This window comes from Vidua chalybeata, chromosome 35, assembly GCF_026979565.1.
Source record: "Vidua chalybeata isolate OUT-0048 chromosome 35, bVidCha1 merged haplotype, whole genome shotgun sequence".
In the NCBI taxonomy this organism is placed as follows: domain Eukaryota; kingdom Metazoa; phylum Chordata; class Aves; order Passeriformes; family Viduidae; genus Vidua; species Vidua chalybeata.
This window is the reverse complement of record NC_071564.1, coordinates 66609-90142: the sequence shown is the minus strand read 5'-3', so window position 1 is coordinate 90142 and position 23534 is coordinate 66609. Positions and strand designations below refer to the sequence as shown.

General features: G+C 64.3%; 1 protein-coding gene across 1 annotated transcript in view; it reads right to left on the bottom strand.

Annotated features, from left to right (window-relative positions):
* Nucleotides 1-23534, bottom strand: part of RYR1 (ryanodine receptor 1) — an 89666-nt gene that overhangs the window by 29870 nt on the left and 36262 nt on the right. Inside the window, 29 exon segments of the mRNA XM_053968499.1 lie at nucleotides 964-1085; nucleotides 1645-1683; nucleotides 1685-1713; nucleotides 2308-2423; nucleotides 3286-3409; nucleotides 6804-6879; nucleotides 7585-7662; nucleotides 7899-8039; nucleotides 8301-8390; nucleotides 8689-8767; nucleotides 9639-9802; nucleotides 10645-10785; nucleotides 10877-10967; nucleotides 11841-12061; nucleotides 12855-13024; nucleotides 13296-13416; nucleotides 13508-13619; nucleotides 15033-15213; nucleotides 15803-15938; nucleotides 16339-16433; nucleotides 17219-17351; nucleotides 17426-17540; nucleotides 18480-18753; nucleotides 19829-19972; nucleotides 20456-20567; nucleotides 20959-21159; nucleotides 21825-21974; nucleotides 22008-22049; nucleotides 22137-22860. Of these exon segments, the coding sequence (XP_053824474.1) occupies nucleotides 964-1085; nucleotides 1645-1683; nucleotides 1685-1713; nucleotides 2308-2423; nucleotides 3286-3409; nucleotides 6804-6879; nucleotides 7585-7662; nucleotides 7899-8039; nucleotides 8301-8390; nucleotides 8689-8767; nucleotides 9639-9802; nucleotides 10645-10785; nucleotides 10877-10967; nucleotides 11841-12061; nucleotides 12855-13024; nucleotides 13296-13416; nucleotides 13508-13619; nucleotides 15033-15213; nucleotides 15803-15938; nucleotides 16339-16433; nucleotides 17219-17351; nucleotides 17426-17540; nucleotides 18480-18753; nucleotides 19829-19972; nucleotides 20456-20567; nucleotides 20959-21159; nucleotides 21825-21974; nucleotides 22008-22049; nucleotides 22137-22860 (4221 nt within the window).

The window sequence follows — 23534 nt, the reverse complement described above, 5'->3', positions numbered from 1 at the left end:
AACCCCACAGGGAGGGGAGCTGGGGATCCCAAACTGGGGATTTGGGGGTGCTGGGGGTCCTGAGGGCTGGAATTTGGGGCTCAGGGCGGTTTTAGGGCTACCAGGGGCAGGATTTGGGGGTTCTGGGGGTCTTTGGGGTTGGGATTTTGGCCTCGGGGGTGGTTTGGGGTGGGATTTTGGGGGGTTTAGGGTTGGGATTTGGGGCTCAAGGGGTTTTTGAGGGTGGGATTTTGGCCTCGGGGGGTTTGGGGTAGGATTTTGGGGGGTTTAGGGTTGGGATTTGGGGCTCAAGGGGTTTTTGAGGGTGGGATTTTGGCCTCGAGGGGTTTTTGAGGGTGGGATTTTGGCCTCGGGCAGATTTGGGGTGGGATTTTGGAGGGGTTTTAGGGTTGGAATTTGGGGCTCGAGGGGTTTTGGGGTTGGGATTTTGGCCTCGAGGGGTTTTTGGGTTGGGATTTTGGCCTCAGGGGGGTTTGGGTTGAGATTTTGGGGGGGTTTAGGGTTGGGATTTGGGGCTTGAGGGGTTTTTGGGTTGGGATTTTGGCCTCAGGGGGGTTTGGGTTGAGATTTTGGGGGGGTTTAGGGTTGGGATTTTGGCCTCAAGGGGTTTTTGGGTTGGGATTTTGGCCTCAGGGGGGTTTGGGTTGAGATTTTGGGGGGGTTTAGGGTTGGGATTTGGGGCCTGAGGGGTTTTTGAGGGTGGGATTTTGGCCTCGGGGGGGGGGTTGGGGTTGGGATTTGGGGCTCGAGGGGCTTTTGGGTTGGGATTTTGGCCTCAGGGGGGATTCGGGGTGGGATTTTGGCCTCGGGGGGGTTTGGGTTGAGATTTTGGGGGGGTTTAGGGTTGGGATTTGGGGCTTGAGGGGCTTTGGGTTGGGATTTTGGCCTCGGGGGGGATTCGGGGTGGGATTTTGGCCTCGGGGGGGTTTGGGGTGGGATTTTGGGGGGGTTTTGGGGTCCCACCTGGTGATCATCTCCTTCTCCTTGTTGGAGGCGTGGCCGCCGCTGCCCAGCACCTGGGCCGGGGTGGACAGGAAGTAGAGGCAGTGGTTGTGGAAGTACTGGTTGATCAGGGGCAGCAGGATCTGGGGGGCACCGGGGGGGTCAGCGGGACCCCAGAGCCCGAGGGGGACCCCAAAAAATGCAGAGGGGGGGGCGGATACCCCTTAGAGAAACCGAGTACCCCACAGAGAGCCCAGATACCCCACAGAAACCTCAAATACCCCACAGAAACCCCAAGTACCCCATAAACACCTCCCAAAACCTCTAAGAACCCCAAATACCCCACAGAGAGCCCAAATACCCCACAAAACCCCCAAATAACCCATAAACACCTCCCAAAACCTCTAAGAACCCCAAATACCCCACAGAGACCCCAAATACCTCACAAAAACACCAAATAATCCATAAACACCTCCCAAAACCTCTGAGAACCCCAAATACCCCTTAGAGACCCCAAATACCCCACAGAGACCCCAAATAACCCACAAAAACCTGAAACAACCCATAAAAATCTCCCAAACCTATAAGAACCCCCAAATACCCCACAGAAACCCCAAAACCACCCATTTGAGGTTTTTTTGGGGAGTCCCATCCCCGTTTTTGGGGTGTCCCGTCCCCGTTTGGTTTTGGGGTCCCCCTGACCTTGGCGAAGAACTTGATCTCCTGCTCGTGGGGGGATTTTCTCCACCCGCCCGCTGCTGACCACGGCCTCTGGGGGAAAACGGGGCTCAGGGGGGGTCCCGGGGGGTGCCATGGGATTGGGGCGTCCCCAGGATTTGGGGGTGTCACCGCCAGGATTTTGGGGTCATCCCCCGGGATTTGGGGTCTCACCAAAATGAACTCTTGGGCGATGTCCAGCCAAGGGCTGGGGGAACTCCCAGGGGATTTTGGGGGGCTCACAGGGGTTTGGGGGGGGGGTCTGAAGGTGTCCCCCGGGATTTTGGGGTCTCACCCAGGTGTGCGATGAACTCCTCGGCGATGTCCAGCTAAGGGCTGGGGGGAATTGCCAGGGGATTTGGGGGACTCCCAGGGGATCAGGGAAAATTGGGGAGGGTTTGGGGGGGGTCTGGAGGCGCCCCCCGGGATTTGGGGGTGCCCCCCGGGATTTGGGGGTGCCCCCCGGGATTTTGGGGTCTCACCCAGGTGTGCGATGAACTCCTGGGCGATGCCCAGCCAAGGGCTGGGGGAGCTGCCAGGGGATTTGGGGGGCTCACAGGGATTTGGGGGGGGGTCTGAAGGTGCCCCCCGGGATTTTGGGGGTGCCCCCCGGGATTTGGGGGTGCCCCCCGGGATTTGGGGTCTCACCCAGGTGTGCGATGAACTCCTGGGCGATGTCCATCCAGCGCAGCAGCTGCTGCAGGAAGCCGAAGGCGAAGCGTTTCTCGATGGACGACGTGTCCAGCTCCATGTCCTTCAGCCCCCTGCCGCCGGGGGGGGGGGGACCCCAAAACTCAGCACCCCCTCCCCGAATTCCCTCCTGACCCCCCCCAAACTCTCCCCGAATCCCCCAGACCCCCCTCCACTCCCTGCGCACCCCCCAGCCCCGAGTGCTGCAAATCTTGGGGTCATCCCAAGATTTTGAGGGGATTTGGGGAGAATTTTGGGGGGATTTTGGGGTCCCCCCAATACCTGGATCCCTCCTGGACCCCTGGCACCCCCAACTCCCCGATCCCCCTGAATTCGGGGTCTCTCCAGGGATTTTGGGGGGATTTTGGAGTCCTCCCAATACCTGGATTCCCCCTGGATCCCTGGAACCCCCTCACTCCTTGATCCCCCTGAATTTGGGGTCTCCCTGGTGACTTTTGGGAGGATTTTAGGGGGAATTTTGGAGTCCCCCCAACACCTGGATCCCTCCTAAACCCCTGGCACCCCCCACTCCCCGATCCCCTCTGAATTCGGGGTCACTCCAGGGATTTTGGGGGGATTTTGGAGAGATTTGGGGGATTTTTGAGAGATTATGGGGGGATTTGGGGGGATTTTGGGGGGATTTTGGAGAGATTATGGGGAGGATTTTGGGGGATTTTAGGGGATTTTGGAGTCCCCCCAACACCTGGATCCCTCCTGGACCCCTGGTACCCCCGATCCTCCCTGAATTCGGGGTCTCCCTGGTGACTTTGGGGGTTTGAGCCCCTCCCAGGACCCCCAATTCCCTCCCCATTCCCTGCGCTCCCCCCATCCCTGACTCCCCCCCCCCCGCCACACTCCACGTTCCCACGGGGATCCCGGCTGTTCCCGGAGGGGATTTTGGGGTGCCCGGGGGGGGGTTTTGGGGTGTCCCCTCACCGGGTCACGGCGTATCCGTGCAGCTGCAGGAACCTGAGCAGCTCCTGGGCCTTCTCGCGGTCCCGCGCCTTCTCCTTGGCCGTCAGCGTGTCGTAGGGCACCAGCAGCGGGTGGGACCCCCCCCCTGCGCCCCAAATCAGCCTCGGAGCCCCCAAATCACAGCCTGAACCCCCCCTGCACCCCAAATCAGCCTTGGAGCCCCCCCAAATCACAGCCTGAACCCCCCCCCCTGCGCCCCAAATCAGCCTTGGAGCCCCAAAACCACAGCCTGACCCCCCCCCTGCGCCCCAAATCAGCCTTGGAGCCCCCCAAATCACAGCCTGAACCCCCCCCCCTGCGCCCCAAATCAGCCTTGGAGCCCCAAAATCACAGCCTGAACCCCCCCCCCTGCGCCCCAAATCAGCCTTGGAGCCCCCAAATCACAGCCTGAACCCCCCCCTGCGCCCCAAATCAGCCTTGGAGCCCCCAAATCACAGCCTGAACCCCCCTGTGCCCCAAATCAGCCTTGGAGCCCCAAAATCACAGCCTGAGCCCCCTCCCTGCGCCCCAAATCAGCCTTGGAGCCCCAAAATCACAGCCTGAACCCCCTCCCTGCGCCCCAAATCAGCCTTGGAGCCCCAAAATCACAGCCTGAACCCCCTCCCTGCGCCCCAAATCAGCCTTGGAGCCCCAAAATCACAGCCTGAACCCCCCCTGCTCCCCAAATCAGCCTCGGAGCCCCCAAATCACAGCCTGAACCCCCCCTGTGCCCCAAATCAGCCTTGGAGCCCCAAAATCACAGCCTGAACCCCCTCCCTGCGCCCCAAATCACCCTTGGAGCCCCCAAATCACAGCCTGAACCCCCCCTGCGCCCCAAATCAGCCTTGGAGCCCCCAAATCACAGCCTGAACCCCCCCTGGGCCCCAAATCAGCCTCGGAGCCCCAAAATCACAGCCTGAACCCCCCCCCTGCGCCCCAAATCAGCCTTGGAGCCCCAAAATCACAGCCTGAACCCCCCCTGCTCCCCAAATCAGCCTTGGAGCCCCCAGATCAGCTTGGACCCCCCCCCAAAATCACAGCCTGAACCCCCCCTGCGCCCCAAATCAGCCTTGGAGCCCCAAAATGACAGCCTGACCCCCCCCCTGTGCCCCAAATCAGCCTCGGAGCCCCCAAATCACAGCCTGAACCCCCCCTGCTCCCCAAATCAGCCTTGGAGCCCCCAAATCACAGCCTGAACCCCCCCTGCTCCCCAAATCAGCCTTGGAGCCCCCAAATCACAGCCTGAACCCCCCCCCTGCGCCCCAAATCAGCCTTGGAGCCCCAAAATCACAGCCTGAACCCCCCCCCTGCGCCCCAAATCAGCCTTGGAGCCCCAAAATCACAGCCTGAACCCCCCTGTGCCCCAAATCAGCCTTGGAGCCCCAAAATCACAGCCTGAACCCCCTCCCTGCGCCCCAAATCAGCCTTGGAGCCCCAAAATCACAGCCTGAACCCCCTCCCTGCGCCCCAAATCAGCCTTGGAGCCCCCAAATCACAGCCTGAACCCCCCCCCTGCGCCCCAAATCAGCCTCGGAGCCCCCAAATCACAGCCTGAACCCCCCCTGCGCCCCAAATCAGCCTTGGAGCCCCCAAATCACAGCCTGAACCCCCCCCCGCGCCCCAAATCAGCCTTGGAGCCCCCAAATCACACCCTGAACCCCCCCTGCGCCCCAAATCAGCCTTGGAGCCCCCCAAAATCACAGCCTGAACCCCCCTGTGCCCCAAATCAGCCTTGGAGCCCCAAAATCACAGCCTGAACCCCCCCCCGTGCCCCAAATCAGCCTTGGAGCCCCAAAATCACAGCCTGAACCCCCCCCAAATCACAGCCTGAACCCCCCCCCTGCGCCCCAAATCAGCCTTGGAGCCCCAAATCACAGCCTGAACCCCCCCCGTGCCCCAAATCAGCCTTGGAGCCCCAAAATCACAGCCTGAACCCCCCCCAAATCACAGCCTGAACCCCCCCCCTGCGCCCCAAATCAGCCTTGGAGCCCCAAAATCACAGCCTGAACCCCCCCTGCTCCCCAAATCAGCCTTGGAGCCCCCAGATCAGCTTGGACCCCCCCCAAAATCACAGCCTGAACCCCCCCTGCGCCCCAAATCAGCCTTGGAGCCCCAAAATGACAGCCTGACCCCCCCCCTGTGCCCCAAATCAGCCTCGGAGCCCCCAAATCACAGCCTGAACCCCCCCTGCTCCCCAAATCAGCCTTGGAGCCCCCAAATCACAGCCTGAACCCCCCCTGCTCCCCAAATCAGCCTTGGAGCCCCCAAATCACAGCCTGAACCCCCCCCCTGCGCCCCAAATCAGCCTTGGAGCCCCAAAATCACAGCCTGAACCCCCCCAATCACACCCTGAATCCCCCAAATCACAGCCTGAACCGCTCCTGCATCCCAAATCACCCTTGGAACCCCCAAATCACAGCCTGAACCCCCCTGTGCCCCAAATCAGCCTTGGAGCCCCAAAATCACAGCCTGAACCCCCTCCCTGCGCCCCAAATCAGCCTTGGAGCCCCAAAATCACAGCCTGAACCCCCTCCCTGCGCCCCAAATCAGCCTTGGAGCCCCCCAAAATCACAGCCTGAACCCCCTCCCTGCGCCCCAAATCAGCCTTGGAGCCCCAAAACCACAGCCTGACCCCCCCCCTGCACCCCAAATCAGCCTTGGAGCCCCCCAAAATCACAGCCTGAACCCCCCTTGCGCCCCAGATCAGCCTTGGAGCCCCAAAATCACAGCCTGAACCCCCCCTGTGCCCCAAATCAGCCTTGGAGCCCCAAAATCACAGCCTGAACCCCCCCCTGCGCCCCAAACCACCCTTGGAGCCCCCAAATCACAGCCTGAACCCCCCCCCTGCGCCCCAAATCAGCCTTGGAGCCCCCAAATCACAGCCTGAACCCCCCCCTGCGCCCCAAATCAGCCTTGGAGCCCCCAAATCACAGCCTGAACCCCCCCTGCGCCCCAGATCAGCCTTGGAGCCCCAAAATCACAGCCTGAACCCCCCCCTGCACCCCAAATCAGCCTTGGAGCCCCCAAATCACAGCCTGAACCCCCCCTGCGCCCCAAATCAGCCTTGGAGCCCCAAAATGACAGCCTGACCCCCCCCCTGCGCCCCAAATCAGCCTCGGAGCCCCCAAATCACAGCCTGAACCCCCCCTGTGCCCCAAATCAGCCTTGGAACCCCCAAATCACAGCCTGAACCCCCCCCCTGCGCCCCAAATCAGCCTTGGAGCCCCAAAATCACAGCCTGAACCCCCCCTGCGCCCCAAATCAGCCTTGGAGCCCCCAGATCAGCTTGGACCCCCCCCAAATCACAGCCTGAACCCCCCAAATCACAGCCGGACCCCCCCCCTGCACCCCAAATCAGCCTCGGAGCCCCCAGATCACACCCTGGACCCCCCCAGTTTGGGGGTTTGGGGGTCTCACCCTTGGCCTCCAGCCCCCTCGGGGTTGGGGGTGTCCCAGGGGTGCCCCAGGGGTTCCCCCCCAAATTTGGGGAGGGGTCTCACCCTTGGCCTCCAGCTCCAGCTTCTTCTTGCGGCCCCAGGTGTTGTGGTAGTTCTCAGCCAACTGCTCTGCCATGGCCTGGGGGGGTTTGGGGGGATTTGGGGGGATTTGGGGGGATTTGGGGTGGTTTTAGGGGGATTTGTGGGGATTTGGGGTGGTTTTAGGGGACATTTGGGGTGGTTTTAGGGGGATTTGGGGTGGTTTCAGGGGACATTTGGGGGGGATTTGGGGTGGTTTTAGGGGGCCACCCCCAGGAGGGACCCCAGGGAACACGGGGGGACATTGGGGATGATGAGGGGGACACAGCAGGGGACATGGGGGGGACATTTGGGGGTCTCGGGAGGACAGGAGGGACATAAAGGGATATTGGGGGGCACTGGGGGGGCACTGGGTGACACTGGGGGGCAGTGGGGTGACACTGGGGGGCAGTGGGGGGACAGTGGGGGACAGTGGGGGGGCACTGGGGGACATTGGGGTGACACTGGGGGGGCACTGGGTGACACTGGGGGACAGTGGGGGGCACTGGGGGGGCACTGGGGGGGCACTGGGGGACATTGGGGTGACACTGGGTGACACTGGGGGGCACTGGGGGGGCACTGGGTGACACTGGGGGGCAGTGGGGGGACACTGGGGGGCACTGGGGGGGCACTGGGGGACATTGGGGTGACACTGGGTGACACTGGGGGGCACTGGGGGACATTGGGGGACAGTGGGGGGCACTGGTGGGCACTGGGGGACACTGGGGGGCACTGGGGGGGCACTGGGGGACACGGGGATCCTCACCTGCAGCTCCCGGGACAGAGTGACCCCACTCAGGTCCACGGGCTGGGGGCTGTACCCGTGGGAGGGGTCGTAGGTGGCCTGGGGGGGGGACATGGGGGGGGGTGTCAGGGGCACCCCAATACTTTGGGGTCTCCCTTCCCCACCCCACTGCCCCCCCCCCCCACCTCCCCCAGGTGATTTTGGGGCTCTCCACACACCCCTGACCCCACCCTGCACTTCCCCCCGGGTGATTTTGGGGTGCCCCACGCCCCTGACTCCCCCCTACCTCCCCCCAGATGAATTTGGGGTGCCCAAGGTGTTTTTTGGGGTCCCACCTGGGCGTTTTGGGAGATTTTTCGGGTTTTCTTCTTCTCCGTGCGCTCGTCCTCCCCCTCGCGCGCCTTCTCCACCGTCCACTCCCAGGCCAGCATGGCCTTGAGGGACTCCTTGATGGGCCACCGGTAAATCTCCTTGTCCTGGGGGGGCCAGGGGGGGTCAGGGGGCACCCCAAAATCGGGGGGTTTGGGGGGGGGGTCCACGAGGAGGAGCAGGGAAGGGGTTGGGGGCTCCCAGCGTGGCCTTGAGGGACTCCTTGGTGGCCACCGGGAGACCTCCAGGTCCTGGGGGGGTCTGGGGGGGTCCCCCCACTTTTGGGGGGTCCCGCTGGGTCTGGGGGGGTCCCGCTGGGTCTGGGGGGTCCCGCTGGGTCTCGGGGGGTCCCGGGGGTCCCGCGGTACCTTCTCAGAAAAGGTTTTGTAGGGTCTCAGCATCGGGTGGGTTTTGGCTTCTTCATCCACGGTCTCCCCAAAAGTCCAATTGTTCTGGATCTGGGGGGGGGGACACAAGTCAGGGGGGCTCGGGGACATCGGCCTGGGGGGGACAGAGGAGATTTGGGGGGGGGGGGGACAACAGAGATTTGGGGGGCCAACAAGAGATTTTGGGGGGGGGGACACCCAGGGTTGAGGGTCCCGGGTGCTCCGTGGAGCTGGAGCAGCTCCGGGGTTGTGCAGATTTGGGGGGGCTCGGAGGAGCTGGGGGGTCCCAGGGGTGTCCCACGGGTCTGGGGGGTCCCGGGGGTGTCTGGGGGGTCCCGGGGGTGTCTGGGGGGTCCCGGGGGGTCCCCACCTTGTCGAAGGCCCACTTCTCGTGCGTGTACTCGGCGTATTTGTTGATGAAACCGTCGAGCTTCTCGGGGATGATGACACTGGGGGGGACACGGGGGGACACCGGGGTCAGGGGGGGACACGAGGATGAGGATGGGATGAACCCCATGGGGGGCCTGCATGGGGCTGAGGGGTCTGGGAGAGGGTGGGGGTCTCCGTGAGGATGAGGATGGATGAGGATGGGGGCTCCCCACAAGGATGGATGGATTGAGGAGGGGTCTCCATGAGGATCTGGATGGGGCTGGGGGGCTCTGGATGAGGATGGGTGGGGTTGGGGGTCTCCATGAGGATCTGGGTGGGGTTGGGGGGTTTCCATGAGCACAGATGGGGTCGGGGGTCTCCATGAGGATATGGATGGGGTTGGGGGTCTCCATGAGCACAGATGGGGTCGGGGGTCTCCATGAGGATCTGGATGGGGTTGGGGGGCTCTGGATGAGGACATTTGGGGTTGGGGGGTCTCCATGAGGATCTGGATGGGGTTGGGGGTCTCCATGAGCACAGATGGGGTCGGGGGTCTCCATGAGGATCTGGATGGGGTTGGGGGGCTCTGGATGAGGACATTTGGGGTTGGGGGGTCTCCATGAGGATCTGGATGGGGTTGGGGGTCTCCATGAGCACAGATGGGGTCGGGGGTCTCCATGAGGATCTGGATGGGGTTGGGGGGCTCTGGATGAGGACATTTGGGGTTGGGGGGTCTCCATGAGGATCTGGATGGGGTTGGGGGGCTCTGGATGAGGACATTTGGGGTTGGGGGGTCTCCATGAGGATCTGGATGGGGTTGGGGGTCTCCATGAGCACAGATGGGGTCGGGGGTCTCCATGAGGATCTGGATGGGGTTGGGGGGTCTCCATGAGCACAGGTGGGGTCGGGGGGCTCCTGCTGGCACAGGGGGGGGGTCTGTGGGAGCCCTACTTGAGGGTCTCAACGGGTTTGGGGTCGAAGTTGCCCTCGGCGTCCACCGAGGCCTTCTTCTCGGTGCGGGACGAGTAGCTGGCGTCCACGTAGTCGGGCGGGAGCGCGCCGGCGATGGCGCAGAGACACGGCATGGCCAGCTTGTAGAGCTCGGCCTCGAACTTCTGCGGGGACAGGGTGTCACCGGCGCCACCAGGGCCACCAGCCTCGTGCCACCACAGCCACCAGCCCCGCGTTCCCCCAGTGCCATCATCCCCGTGTCACCAGTGTCACCAGCCCTGTGGCAGCAGGGCCGCCGTGCCCATGTCCATGTCCTCAGTGCCACCACCCCATGTCCCAAGTGTCACCATGCCAATGTCCTCAGTGTCACCACCCCCATGTCCCCAGTGTCACCACCCCCGTGTCCCCAGTGTCACCACTCCGTGTCCCCAGTGTCACCACCCCCCTGCCCCAGTGCCACCACCCCCATGTCCCCAATGTCACCATGCCAATGTCCTCAGTGTCACCACCCCCATGTCCTCAGTGCCACCAGCCCCATGTCCCCAGTGTCACCACCCCCCTGTCCCCAATGTCATCACCCCCATGTCCCCAGTGTCACCAACCCCATGTCCTCATCCTTGTGTCACCAGTGTCACCAGCCCTGTGGCAGCAGGGCCACCATGCCCATGTCCATGTCACCAGTATCACCACCCCCCTGTCCCCAGTGCCACCACCCCCATGTCCCCAGTGCCATCACCCCCCTGTCCCCAGTGCCACCACCCCCATGTCCCCAGTGCCACCACCCCCATGTCCCCACCATCCCTGTCCCCATGTCCCCATGTTCCCGTGTCCCCACCACCCCCAGCTCCGTGTCCCCGCTGTCCCCACATCCTCATCACCCTCACGTCCCCACGCCATCATCTCCACATCCCCCGTTCCCACCTCCCCACGGCCGCCAGACCCAGGTGAGTCCCCGAGGTGGGCGCCCCCCCCCCCCCCAGGTGTGTCACCCCCCCCGTGACCCCACCTTGTGCGCCAGGGAGTCGAAGATGCCCCAGAAGAGCTTCCTGGTGAGGTGCAGCTCCTCCTCGGAGCTGACGCCCATGTTGGGCCACCCGCTGGGCAGGCAGTAGTACCTCCAGCAGCGCTCGTAGTGGTTGGTCAGCAGCTGGGGGGGGCACGGGCGGTCACTCTGGGGGGGTCAGGCCCCGGGACCCCCCCCCCGGGCCTCACCTTGAGGGGCATCTTGGCGAACTCACCTTAAGGGGCATCTTGGCGAACTCGTTGAGGATGGGGACGTCGAAGACGAGGCGGCGCAGGAGGTGCTGCAGCATCGAGGGGCGGATGTACCTGGGGGGGGGAAATGGGGGGGTCAGGGGGGTCTGGGGGTTTGGGGTTCACCTGAGAGCACCGTGAGACACTCGGTGGGGTCACGCTGGGCCTCGGGGAGGGACACGGTGATTGGTTGGCCGTGGGATTGGCTTGACCGCGGCAGTTGAGTTGATTGTGGTGGTTGGGTTGGCCTTGAGGGTTGGGTTGGCCATGGGATTGGCTTGACCATGGGGGTTGAGTTGACAATGGCGGTTGAATTGGCCTTGGGAGTTGGGTTGACCATGGGGGTTGGGTTGGCCATGGCAGTTGGGTTGGCCATGTTGGTTAGGTTGGCCATGGCAGTTGAGTTGACCACGAGGGTTGGGTTGGCCATGAGGGTTGGGTTGGCCATGGCAGTTGAATTGGCCATGGCAGTTGAGTTGCCAATGGCGGTTGGGTTGGCCATGGTGGTTGAGTTGACCATGGTGGTTGGGTTGGCCATGGCGGTTGAGTTGACCATGGTGGTTGGGTTGGCCATGGTGGTTGGGTTGACCATGGCGGTTGAGTTGACCATGGTGGTTGGGTTGGCCATGGTGGTTGGGTTGACCATGGTGGTTGGGTTGACCATGGCGGTTGAGTTGACCATGGTGGTTGGGTTGACCATGGCGGTTGGGTTGGCCATGGCGGTTGAGTTGACCATGGTGGTTGGGTTGACCATGGCGGTTGAGTTGCCAATGGCGGTTGGGTTGACCATGGCGGTTGGGTTGGCCATGGTGGTTGAGTTGACAATGGCAGTTGGGTTAACCATGGCGGTTGGGTTGGCCATGGCAGTGAGAGCTGGGTTGGTTTTGGGGACAGATGCGGACCCGTGGGGGGCGGGGTGCCATTTTGGGGCCCGATTCGGGGTCCCACCTGCAGAGGGCCATGAGGCACTCCTCGATGGCGTCGCGCTGGGCCTTGGTGAGGGCGCGGCCGCGCGACAGGCGGTAGATGGTGTGCAGCATGGAGTCCACCATGATGGCGCGGTGCTCGGTGCCCGCGAAGAGCGGCGCGCACTTGGTGATGAGCGGCATCACCGCCAGGCACAGGTAGCGGTTCAGCGCCAGCGCCATCTCCGTCGTGCTGAACGTCGCCTGGGGGGCACGCGGGGGGGTCACGGGGCTGGGGACACACCCTGAGGGGACGTGGGGACATGGGGCACAGCTGTCCCATGGGGGGAGTCTGGGGATCTGTCCCATGGGGGAGATTTGGGGATCAAACAGGGAATAATGGGGCGACCCCAAATCCATCCCATAGGGCAGATTTGGGGATCAAACAGGGAATAATGGGGTGACCCCAAATCCATCCCATAGGGCAGATTTGGGGATCAAACAGGGAATAATGGGGCGACCCCAAATCCATCCCATAGGGCAGATTTGGGGCGACCCCAAATCCATCCCATAGGGCAGATTTGGGGATCAAACAGGGAATAATGGGGTGACCCCAAATCCATCCCGTAGGGGAGATTTGCGGCGAACCCAAATCCACCCCATAGGGCAGATTTGGGGCGACCCCAAATCCATCCCATGGGGGAGATCTGGGGGATCAAACAGGGAATAATGGAGTGACCCCAAATCCATCCCACAGGGAACATTTGGGGGATCCCACACCCACCTCACTGGGGACATTTGGGGGACCCCACACCCACCCCACTGGGGACATTTGGGGGACCCCACACCCACCCCATAGGGGACATTTGGGGGACCCCACACGCATCCCACAGGGGACATTTGGGGGACCCCACACGCATCCCACAGGGGACATTTGGGGGACCCCACACGCATCCCACAGGAGGGAACAGGGCCGACCCCAGGCCCCTGCTGCAGGTCCAAGGGACCCTGTAGGGAGTTTTGGGGAGCCCCCGGGGGGGTTTGGGGTGGCCCTGACCGTGTCCAGCGAGGCGGCCGCGCGCATGTCGGGCAGGAACCCCACTTCCAGCACGTGGAGCAGGAACTCCTGGTTCTGCACCCCATAAACGCGGTCCAGGAACAGCACCATGGGCGCCTTGTGCTCGGGGACGAAGCTGGCGGCCATACGGGGCTCCACCACGTTCCCATCTGCGGGACCCCAAAAACTCAGGGCACCCCAAAAACTCCCCAGACAGCCCCAAATCTAAACCAGCTGGGAATCCCCCCCAAATCCTGGCGTCCCCAGAGCCCCCCAGCCCGGCTGGTGGCCATGGGGGGCTCCACCACGTTCCCGTCTGCGCGACCCCAAAACTCCCCAAATAGCCCCCATGGCCACAGGTCTCCCCATTTTGTGGTGTCCCCCATTCCAGCCCCCACATTTTGGGGTGTCCCTCCCCCAGATCTGGGGACCCCTCCCCACCTTTTCCCAGCGCCGGGATCTGCAGGGGGAGGCTGATGATCCCCACCAGGTCCTCGAGCGGGACGAGCGAGCGCAGGATGGCCCGGATCCGCAGGGCCTCCCCCTTCCCCGCCTGGATCAGCTGTGGGGGTCACACGGGGGGGGTCACACCCCGAGTCCTGACCCCCCCCCAGGACCCCCCTGAGCCCCCCCCAGACCCCCCAGGTCCGTACGTGCATCTCGGGGGCGCAGCGGCCCAGCAGGTCGATGAGGGCGGCGTAGAAGGACATGATGGCGTGGCCCAGGTGCACCCGGTTCTCCTCGGGGGGCTCCTCGGGCCCGAACCTGGGGGGAAACGGGGGGGTCAGGGGGGTCAGGGGGTCACCCTGGGGTCCCCCCAGGCCATCCCAGTATCGTCACCTGCACCCCACCCCATCTTCATCCCCCTTCCATTCACGGCTTGATGTCCACTCCGTCCTCTCTTCAGCCTCACTTGCATTCCTCGTCGTGCCCATCTCATCGCCATCCTCATCCTCATCCTCATCCTCATCCTCATCCTCATCCTCACCCCAATCCCATTCCCAATCCCACTCCCGGTGCTCACGGCCTCCTCTCCCTGCGGCCGCTGGGCCCATCCCGGGCAGGGTCCCCATCCCAACCCCATTCCCAATCCCAGTCCCAGTCCCAGTCCCAATCCCACTCCTGGTGCTCACGGCGTCCTCTCCCTGCAGCCGCTGGGCCTGTCCCACATGGGTCCCCATCCCAACCCCATTCCCCATCCCAATCCCAGTCCCAGTCCCAGTCCCAGTCCGTCCCAATCCCAGTCCCAGTCCCAGTCCCAGTCCTGGTGCTCATGGCCTCCTCTCCCTGTGGCCGCTGGGCCCGTCCCGTGCGGGGTCCCCATCCAATCCCAATCCCAGTCCCAATCCCATTCCCAGTCCCAGTCCCAGTCTGTCCCAGTCCCTGTCCCAGTCCCGGTGCTCACGGCCTCCTCTCCCTGCGGCCGCTGGGCCCGTCCCGTGCGGGGTCCCCATCCCAACCCCATTCCCAGTCCCAATCCCAGTCCCAGTCCCAGTCCCAATCCCAATCCCAATCCCAGTCCCAGTCCCAGTCCCAGTCCCAATCCCAATCCCAATCCCAGTCCCAGTCCCAGTCCCAATCCCAATCCCAATCCCAGTCCCAGTCCCAGTCCCAATCCCAATCCCAATCCCAGTCCCAGTCCCAGTCCCAATCCCAATCCCAATCCCAGTCCCAGTCCCAGTCCCAATCCCAATCCCAATCCCAGTCCCAGTCCCAGTCCCAATCCCAATCCCAGTCCCAGTCCCAGTCCCAGTCCCAGTCCCAGTCCCATTCCCAGTCCCAATCCCAATCCCAGTCCCAGTCCCAGTCCCAGTCTGTCCCAGTCCCAGTCCCGGTGCTCACGGCCTCCTCTCCCTGCGGCCGCTGGGCCCGTCCTGTGCGGGGTCCCCATCCCAACCCCATTCCCAGTCCCAATCCCAGTCCCAGTCCCAACCCCATTCTCAATCCCAGTCCCAGTCCCAGTCCCAGTCCCAGTCCCAATCCCAGTCCCAGTCCCAGTCCCAGTCCCAGTCCCAATCCCAATCCCAGTCCCAGTCCCAGTCCCAGTCCCAATCCCAATCCCAATCCCAGTCCCAGTCCCAGTCCCAGTCCCAATCCCAATCCCAATCCCAATCCCAATCCCAATCCCAGTCCCAGTCCCATCCCAATCCCAGTCCCAGTCCCAGTCCCGGTGCTCACGGCCTCCTCTCCCTGCGGCCGCTGGGCCCGTCCCGTGCGGGGTCCTGGGCGATGCTCAGGGCGTCCTGGATGGCGGCCAGCAGCCCGCTGCCCCCCTCGCCCCGCAGCGCCGGCCCGAAGCACTCGGGCCGCCGGATCAGCAGCCGCACCACCACGTTGGCGTTCTCCTCCACGCTCTCCCCTGCGGATCGGGACCCCAAAAGTCACAGGGACACCCCAGAATTCCCAAAACATGGACCCAAAAAATCCCTAAAACCCCCAAAAAAGGGAGTCCCGGATCAGCAGCCGCACCACCACGTTGGCGTTCTCCTCCACGCTCTCCCCTGGGCAACGCGACCCCAAAAGTCACAGGGACACCCCAGAATTCCCGAAACATGGACTCACAGAACCCCTAAAACCCCTAAAACCCCCTAAAGCAGGGAACCCCGAAACCCCCAGCACAGGGAGTCCCGGAGAACCCAAGTGGGAACCTCCAGTTGGGTTCTCCTCCACGCTCTCCCCTGGGGAACGGGACCCCAAAAGTCACAGGGACCCCTAAAAGGGACACCTGGGGGACACCTGAGGGACACCTGGGGGACACCTGGGGGACACCTGGGGGACACCTGAGGGACACCTGGGGGTCTCTCACCAGTGACAAAAATAGCAAAGCACAGGAAGCCGAGGCAGTGCTGCCACGGGGGCACTGGGGGGACACGGGGACCCCTTTGAGGGGACCTGGGGACACCTGGGGGACACCTGGGGGACACCTGGGGACACCGGGGGTCTCTCACCGTTGACGAAGACGGCGAAGCGCAGGAAGTCCAGGTACTTCTCCCCCCCGCAGGGGTTCCAGCCGATGTCGGGGTAGCCCTTGGCCAGCAGCATGGGGCAGCTCTGCAGCCCACAGCTCGCCAGGTAGGTCACCACCTGCCCCAGGGGACACCGGGGGACATCAGGGGACACTGGGGGACATCAGGGGGACATGGGGGACACAGGGGGACACGGGAGACACAGAGAGTTTTGGGGTACAGCAGCACCAGGCAGCTCTGCAGCTCGCCAGGTAGGTCACCACCTGCCTCAGGGGACACCGAGGGACACCGGGGGACATCAGGGGACACTGGGGGACATCAGGGGACATCAGGGGACACGGGGGGACACCGGGGGACATGGGAGACACTGAGAGTTTTGGGGTACAGCAGCACCAGGCAGCTCTGCAGCTCGCCAGGTAGGTCACCACCTGCCCCAGGGGACACTGGGGGACACTGGGGGACATTAGGGGACATCAGGGGACATGGGGGGACACGGGGGGACACGGGGCTGTCCCCACCTTCTCCAGGTCCTGCTCCTTGAGGGCCAGCGCCAGCTCGTTGTTGTCGATGACGGACGCGGCCGCCACGTCCAGGGGGGTGGAGCCCTGCATGCCTTGGGGACAACGGGGACATCAGGGGACACCGGGGGGGGGGCAGAGAGACCCCCCCAAAGGTATCCTAAAGGACCCCCCAAGAGGACTGGAGGGGACAGAGGTGACAAGGAGGGGTGGCAGGGAGTACCTGGGGGTGGTGAGAGCCCAGGTGGGGGTGGCAGGGAGGGGACAGGGGGGTGGCACTGGGGACACGGGGGTGGCAATGGCAACATGGGGGTGGCACTGGGGACATGGGGGTGGCACTGGGGACACGGGGGGGGTCCCGGGAGGGTTTTGGGGTGTCTCATCCAGCCCGATGCCACTGTTCTCCAGCAGGTAGCCCAGGTGAGGGGGGCAGGGAGGGCATGGGGGTGACACAGAGGGGACACGGGGGTGGCACTGGGGACATGGGGGTGGCACTGGGGACACGGGGGGGTCCCGGGAGGGGACAGGGGTGGCACTGGGGACACGGGGGGTCCCGGGAGGGGACAGGGGTGTCTCACCCAGCCCGATGCCGCTGTTCTCCAGCAGGTAGCCCAGGTGAGGGTGGCAGGGAGGGCATGGGGGTGACACAGAGGGGACATAGGGGTGGCACTGGGGACACGGGGGTGGCACTGGGGACACGGGGGGGGTCCCAGAGGTGCCCAGGGGGTCTCACCCAGCCCGATGCCGCTGTTCTCCAGCCCAGGTGGGGGTGGCAGGAAGGGGACAGGCGATGGCGGGGAGGGCATGGGGGTGACACTGGGGACACAGGGGTGGCACTGGGGACACGGGGGGGTCCCGGGAGGGTTTTGGGGTGTCTCACCCAGCCCGATGCCGCTGTTCTCCAGCAGGTAGCCCAGGTGGTCGAACATGGAGCGCTGGTTCTGGCGGCTGATGCGGCAGAAGTAGCAGAGGAAGCGGCAGCAGTTGGTCACCATCTTGGGGAAGCGGATCTCCTGGGGGCACCGGGGGGGTCAGGGGAGCTCCGGGGGGGTCCCTAGGGGGGGCACCCGGGGGTGGGGGGGCTCACCTTGGACTCGCCGCCGCCCAGCACGCTGACCATCACCTGCATCACGGTCTCGTGCATGCCCAGAGCCCGCATCAGGTTGGGGTGCTGGTAGAACACCTTGTTGTTCATGATGTTCCTGGGGGGGCACGGGGGGGTCACCGATCTGGGGGGCTGGGAGGGGGTTATGGGGTGCTCAGGGGCAGATTTGGGGGGTCTGGGGGGGTTATGAGGTGATCAGGGGCAGGTTTGGGGGGGTTATGGGGTGTTCAGGTGGGATTTGGGGTGCTGGTAGAACACCTTGTTGTTCATGATGTTCCTGGGGGGGCACGGGGGGGTCACCGATCTGGGGGGCTGGGAGGGGGTTAGGGGGCGCTCAGGGGCAGATTTGGGGGGTCTGGGGGGGTTATGAAGTGATCAGGGGCAGATTTGGGGGTTTGGGGGGGTTAGGGGGTGCTCAGGGGCAGATTTGGGGGGTCTGGGGGGGTTATGAGGTGATCAGGGGCAGATTTGGGGGGTTTGGGGGGTTATGAGGTGATCAGGGGCAGATTTGGGGGGTCTGGGGGGTTATGGGGGTTCTCAGGGTGCTGGATAGGGATGGGGGGTGACTGGATGGGGACACAGGGTGACACAAGAGGACACAGGAACACAGAAAGGACACAAGGGGACACAGGGGGACACAGGGTGACACAAGAGGACACAGAAGGACACAGGGGGACACAGAAAGGACACAGGCAGACACAGGGAGTCCCAGAGCAGACACAGGGTGACACAGAAGGACACAAGGAGGACACAGAGGGACACAGACGGGACACAGAGGGACACAGGGTGACCCAGGGTGACCCAGAGTGGACACAGGGTGACACAGACAGGACACAAGGAGGACACAGGAGGATACAGAAGGACACAGGCAGACACAGAGAGTCCCAGAGTGGACACAGGGTGACACAGGGTGACACAGAAGGACACAAGGAGGACACAGGGTGACACAGAAGGACACAAGGAGGACACAGAGGGACACAGACAGGACACAGAGGGACACAGGGTGCCACAGGGTGCCACAGAGAGTCGCACGCACCCGATGCTCTGGATCATGAGGTTCTCCTCCTCGGGGCCCATCTGCACGATGAGCAGCGAGCGGATCTGGCCCAGGCACTCGAGCAGGGCCGTGGTGTCGGGCACCGAGGTGGCGCTGATGGCGTAAGCCTTGGGCAGGGCCCGGCCCAGCTCGCCCAGCGCGTCGTACTGCCGGTGCAGCAGGCTGAACATGGCGCGCACCAGCGCCGGGCTCTGGATGAACGACTCCTGGGCCCAGTGCACCATGGTCTGCGAGATCAGCTCCTGCAGCGTGCCTGCCATTGGGGACAGACGGGGACACTGGGGACACTGGGGACATTGGGGATATTGGGGACATTGGGGACACTGGGGATATTGGGGACATTGGGGACATTGGGGATAGCGGGGACATTGGGGACACTGGGGACATTGGGGACACTGGGGACATTGGGGACATTGGGGATAGTGGGGACATTGGGGACATTGGGGATAGTGGGGACATTGGGGACATTGGGGACATTGGGGATATTGGGGACATTGGGGACATTGGGGACACTGGGGACACAGTGACTCCTGGGCCCAGTGCACCATGGTCTGCGAGATCAGCTCCTGCAGCATGCCTGCCATTGGGGACAGACGGGGACACTGGGGACACTGGGGACACTGGGGACATTGGGGACACTGGGGACACTGGGGACATTGGGGACATTGGGGATAGCGGGGACATTGGGGACACTGGGGACATTGGGGACACTGGGGACACTGGGGACACAGTGACTCCTGGGCCCAGTGCACCATGGTCTGCGAGATCAGCTCCTGCAGCGTGCCTGGGGACAGGGGGACAGCAGGGACATTGGGGACACTGGGGACATTGGGGATAGCAGGGACATTGGGGACATTTCGGATATTGGGGACATTGGGGACATTGGGGACATTGGGGACATTGGGGACACTGGGGACATTGGGGATAGCAGGGACATTGGGGACATTTCGGATATTGGGGACATTGGGGACATTGGGGACATTGGGGACATTGGGGACACAGTGACTCCTGTGCCCAGGTCTGCCGGATCAGCTCCTGCAGCGTTGCCACCTTGGGGACATCTTGGCCAGCACCCTGGGGACAGGTTGGCTGTGTCCCGGTGACATCTTGGTTGGCACCTTGGGGACCCCTTAGCCAGCTCCTTGGGGACACCTTAGCCAGCTCCTTGGGGACACCTTGGCCAACTTCTTGGGGACACCTTGGCCAACTTCTTGGTGACACCTTGGCCAACTCCCTGGGGACACCTCGTGTGTCACCCTGATGCCACCTTGGCCGTGTCCTGGACACAGCTGAGTGTCCCTGTCCCCACCGCCCTGTCCCCTCCTTACTGGGCACCGGGGGCTCCTCGGGGGGGGTCTCCTCCTCCTTGGGGGGGCCCCGGACCCCCACCACCTTCTGCACCAGCCCCAGCAGCCGCTGCCGCAGCGACGTCTCCTCCTCCTCCTCCTCTTCCTCCTCCGTCAGCTCGACGCCTGGGGGACACGGGGGGGGGGGGGGGGGTGTCACAGGGGGCGTCCCTGTGTCCCCGTGTCCCCAAGGGGGGGGGTCTCAGGGTCCTTGGATGGAGTCCCTGTGCTCCCGGGGGTCTCTGGGGTCCCAGAATGGGGGTCCCAGTTCCACTGGGGAGATCCCAGTTCCCCTGGGGGTGTCCCCATGCTCAGGGGGTGTCCCCAAGCCCAGGGGGTGTCCCCAAACCCAGGGGGTGCCCCAAACCCAGGGGTGACCCCAAGCCCAGGGGGTGTCCCCAAACCCAGGGGGTGTCCCCAAACCCAGGAGGACGTCCCCAAGCCCAGGAGGATGTCCCCAAGCCCGGGGGTGTCCCCAAGCCCAGAGGGATGTCCCCAAGCCCAGGGGGATGTCCCCAAGCCCAGGGGGATGTCCCCAAGCCCGGGGGGATGTCCCCAAGCCCGGGGGGATGTCCCCAAGCCCGGGGGGTGTCCCTGTCCCCCCCTCACCGCAGTGGGCCAGCAGGTCATTGTGGAAGTCCAGCAGCTCGTCCCGGATGTCCCCAGGCACCGGACACTCCTCATCCTCGGCCCCCCCCTTGTACTGCGTCAGCATGTTGATCTGGGGACACGGGGACACGGGGACACGGGGACATGGGGACATGGCAGGGCACAGGGACATGGGGACACGGGGACATGGAGACATGGCAGGACATCCCTGTTCTCCTACCCAAGGCTGTGTCCCCAGGGGTGTCCCCATGCCATCCCTGTGTGTCCCTGCAGTGTCCCCAGGGCTGTCCCTGCCCTGTCCCCGCACTGTCCCCATCCTGTCCCCACGCTGTCCCCACGCTGTTCCCATCCTGTCTCCATCCCGTCCCTGTGCTGTCCCTGCTCTGTCCCCGTTCTGTCCCCATGCTATCTCCACGCTATCCCCACGCTGTCCCTGCTCTGTCCCCACTCTGTCCCCATGCTGTCCCCGCGCTGTCCCCACGCTGTCCCCGTGCTGTCCCCACCTGCTCCTGCGGGGGCGAGCGGAACTCGCGGGTGCGCCGGGCGGTCTCTGCGGCCGACATGGTCAGTGCCCGCATCAGGCGGCCGTAGCGGCGCCGCTGGTCCCGCTGCAGCCGCTGCACGTGGCGCTCCGAGAAGGCCACGATGGCCTCCACGCGGTGCTGCAGCTCCCGCTCGCACAGGTGCTGCAGCAGGTGGCACATCTGCGGGGACACGGGGACATCGGGGACATCAGGGACACTGGGGACAGCGGGGACATCAGGGACATCAGGGACACGGGGACATCGGGGACATCAGGGACATTGGGGACACGGGGACATCAGGGACATCAGGGACATCAGGGACAACAGGGACATGGGGACATTGGGGACATCAGTGACAACGGGGACAACGGGGACATCAGGGACATCAGGGACACAGGGACATCGGGGACATCAGGGACATTGGGGACACGGGGACATCAGGGACATCGGGGACATCAGGGATATCAGGGACACGGGGACACTGGGGACATCAGGGACATTGGGGACACGGGGACATTGGGGACATCAGGGACATCGGGGACATCAGGGACATTGGGGACACGGGGACATCAGGGACATCAGGGACATCAGGGACACTGGGGACATCAGGGACATCAAGGACATTGCGGACACGGGGGCATTGGGGACACAGGGGACATGGGGGACACCGTGGGGATGGGGACTGGGGGCCCCAGGACATCGCTGGGGACTGGAGATGGGGACCCCGGGGAGGGGACAAGGACACCGGGAAGGAGAGCCCAGGGAGGGGACATGAGGTGGACACGGAGAGGGGACAGCGAGGGGACACGACCCCCATGCCTGTCCCCCCGCAGCCCCTCCCTCACCTGCAGCTTGACCGACTCCGGCAGCTTCATCTGCAGCAGCCCCTCCTCCAGCTCTTCCTCCTTCTCCTCCTCCTCCTCCTCCTGCACCTCCCCAGCCTCAATGGCCTTCGTCCTCCTGGCCTCCTCCTCATCCTCCTCCTCCTCCTGCAGCTCTCCAGCCTCGATGGCCTTCCTCCTCCTCACTTCTTCTTCCTCCTCCTCCTCCTCCTCCTCCTCCTCCTCCTCCTCCAGCTCTCCAGCCTCCATGGCCTTTTTCCTCCTCGCCTCCTCATCCTCCTCCTCTTCCTCCTCGCCAGCCTCGATGGCCTTCACCCCTTCCTCCTCCTCCTCCTCCTCCTCCTGCTCCCCTTCCTCCCGCCGTCCCTCGCCGTCCCCGCGCGCGTCCCCGAAGACGCGGGGCTCGATCATGCGGAGCACGCGGCGCACGTCGCCGTCCCCCAGCGCTCCCACCGCCAGCAGCGCCGACACCAGTTTGAGCACCGGCACCAACTGGAACTCCACGCTGCCCCCCACGGGGTCCCGGGCGTGGGGACCCCCGCCGGCCACCGCCTCGGCCAGCATGCGCATGGCCTTGGCGCCCAGCTCGTCCAGCGGGATGGCCGGGCTGAGCGGCGCCCGCCCGCCGCCGCCCGCCGCGCGGATGAAGCACGGCTCCGAGAAATGGGGCTGGGGTCTCAGGCAGGCGCTGGGCCCCACGCCCGGGGGTCCCGGGCAGCGCCCGCCGTCGGGGAAGAGCGCGATGGCGCGCGTGGCCTCGGTGATGGGCACGATGAACTCGGCGCTCATGGAGGAGCGGGCGCGCTGCGCCGCGTCCAGGTGCATGGCTAGCAGCAGGTCGTAGTAGCCGGCCCGCAGGGGTCCCGGCAGCTCGGGGCTCTCGATGGCGAAGAGCAGCTGGGCCTGGTCCACGTGGCTGCAGAGGGCGTGGGCCACGCGGTTGTTGCCCAGCGCGCACACGGCGCAGTAGAGCCGCAGCGTGTGGCACTGGAACTGCAGCAGATCCTCGCGCTCCCACAGCTCCAGGATGTCGATGCACCTGCGGGGAAATGGGGGTCAGGGTGGGGGGCGCGTGGGGTGGGACCCCTGGGGGGACAGGGAATGGGGGGACACGGGGTGGGACCCCTGGGGGGACAGGGAATGGGGGGACACGGGGTGGGACCCCTGGGAGGGTGGGAAATGGGGTTTGGGGTAGGGGGACATGGGGTGGGACCCCTGGGATGGGAGCACAAGGTCTCCTGGGGATGGGACTTTTGGGGTGAGACCCCACGATCTCCTAGGGACGTCACTTTTGGGGTGAGTGTCCTTGAGATGGGATCTCTGAGATGAGACCCCAAGGGGACAGGACCCCATGTCCCCCTGGGATGGAAACCCAAGGTCTCCTGGGGCTGGGACTTTTGGGGTGAGTGTCCTGGGGATGGGATCTCTGAGATGAGATCCCATGGGACAGGACCCCATGTCCCCCTGGGATGAGACCCCAGGGGAGAGCACCCCATGACCCTCTGGGATGGAACCCCAAGCTCTTCTGGGGCTGGAACTTTTGGGATGGGACCCCACGATCTCCTGGGGTTGGGACTTTTGGGATGGTACCCCAGGGGAGTGAACCCCATGTCCCCCTGGGATGGGACCCCAAGCTCTCTTGGGGATGGGACTTCTGGGGTGAGACCCCAGGGGAAAGGACCCCATGTCCCCCTGGGATGGAACCCCAAGCTC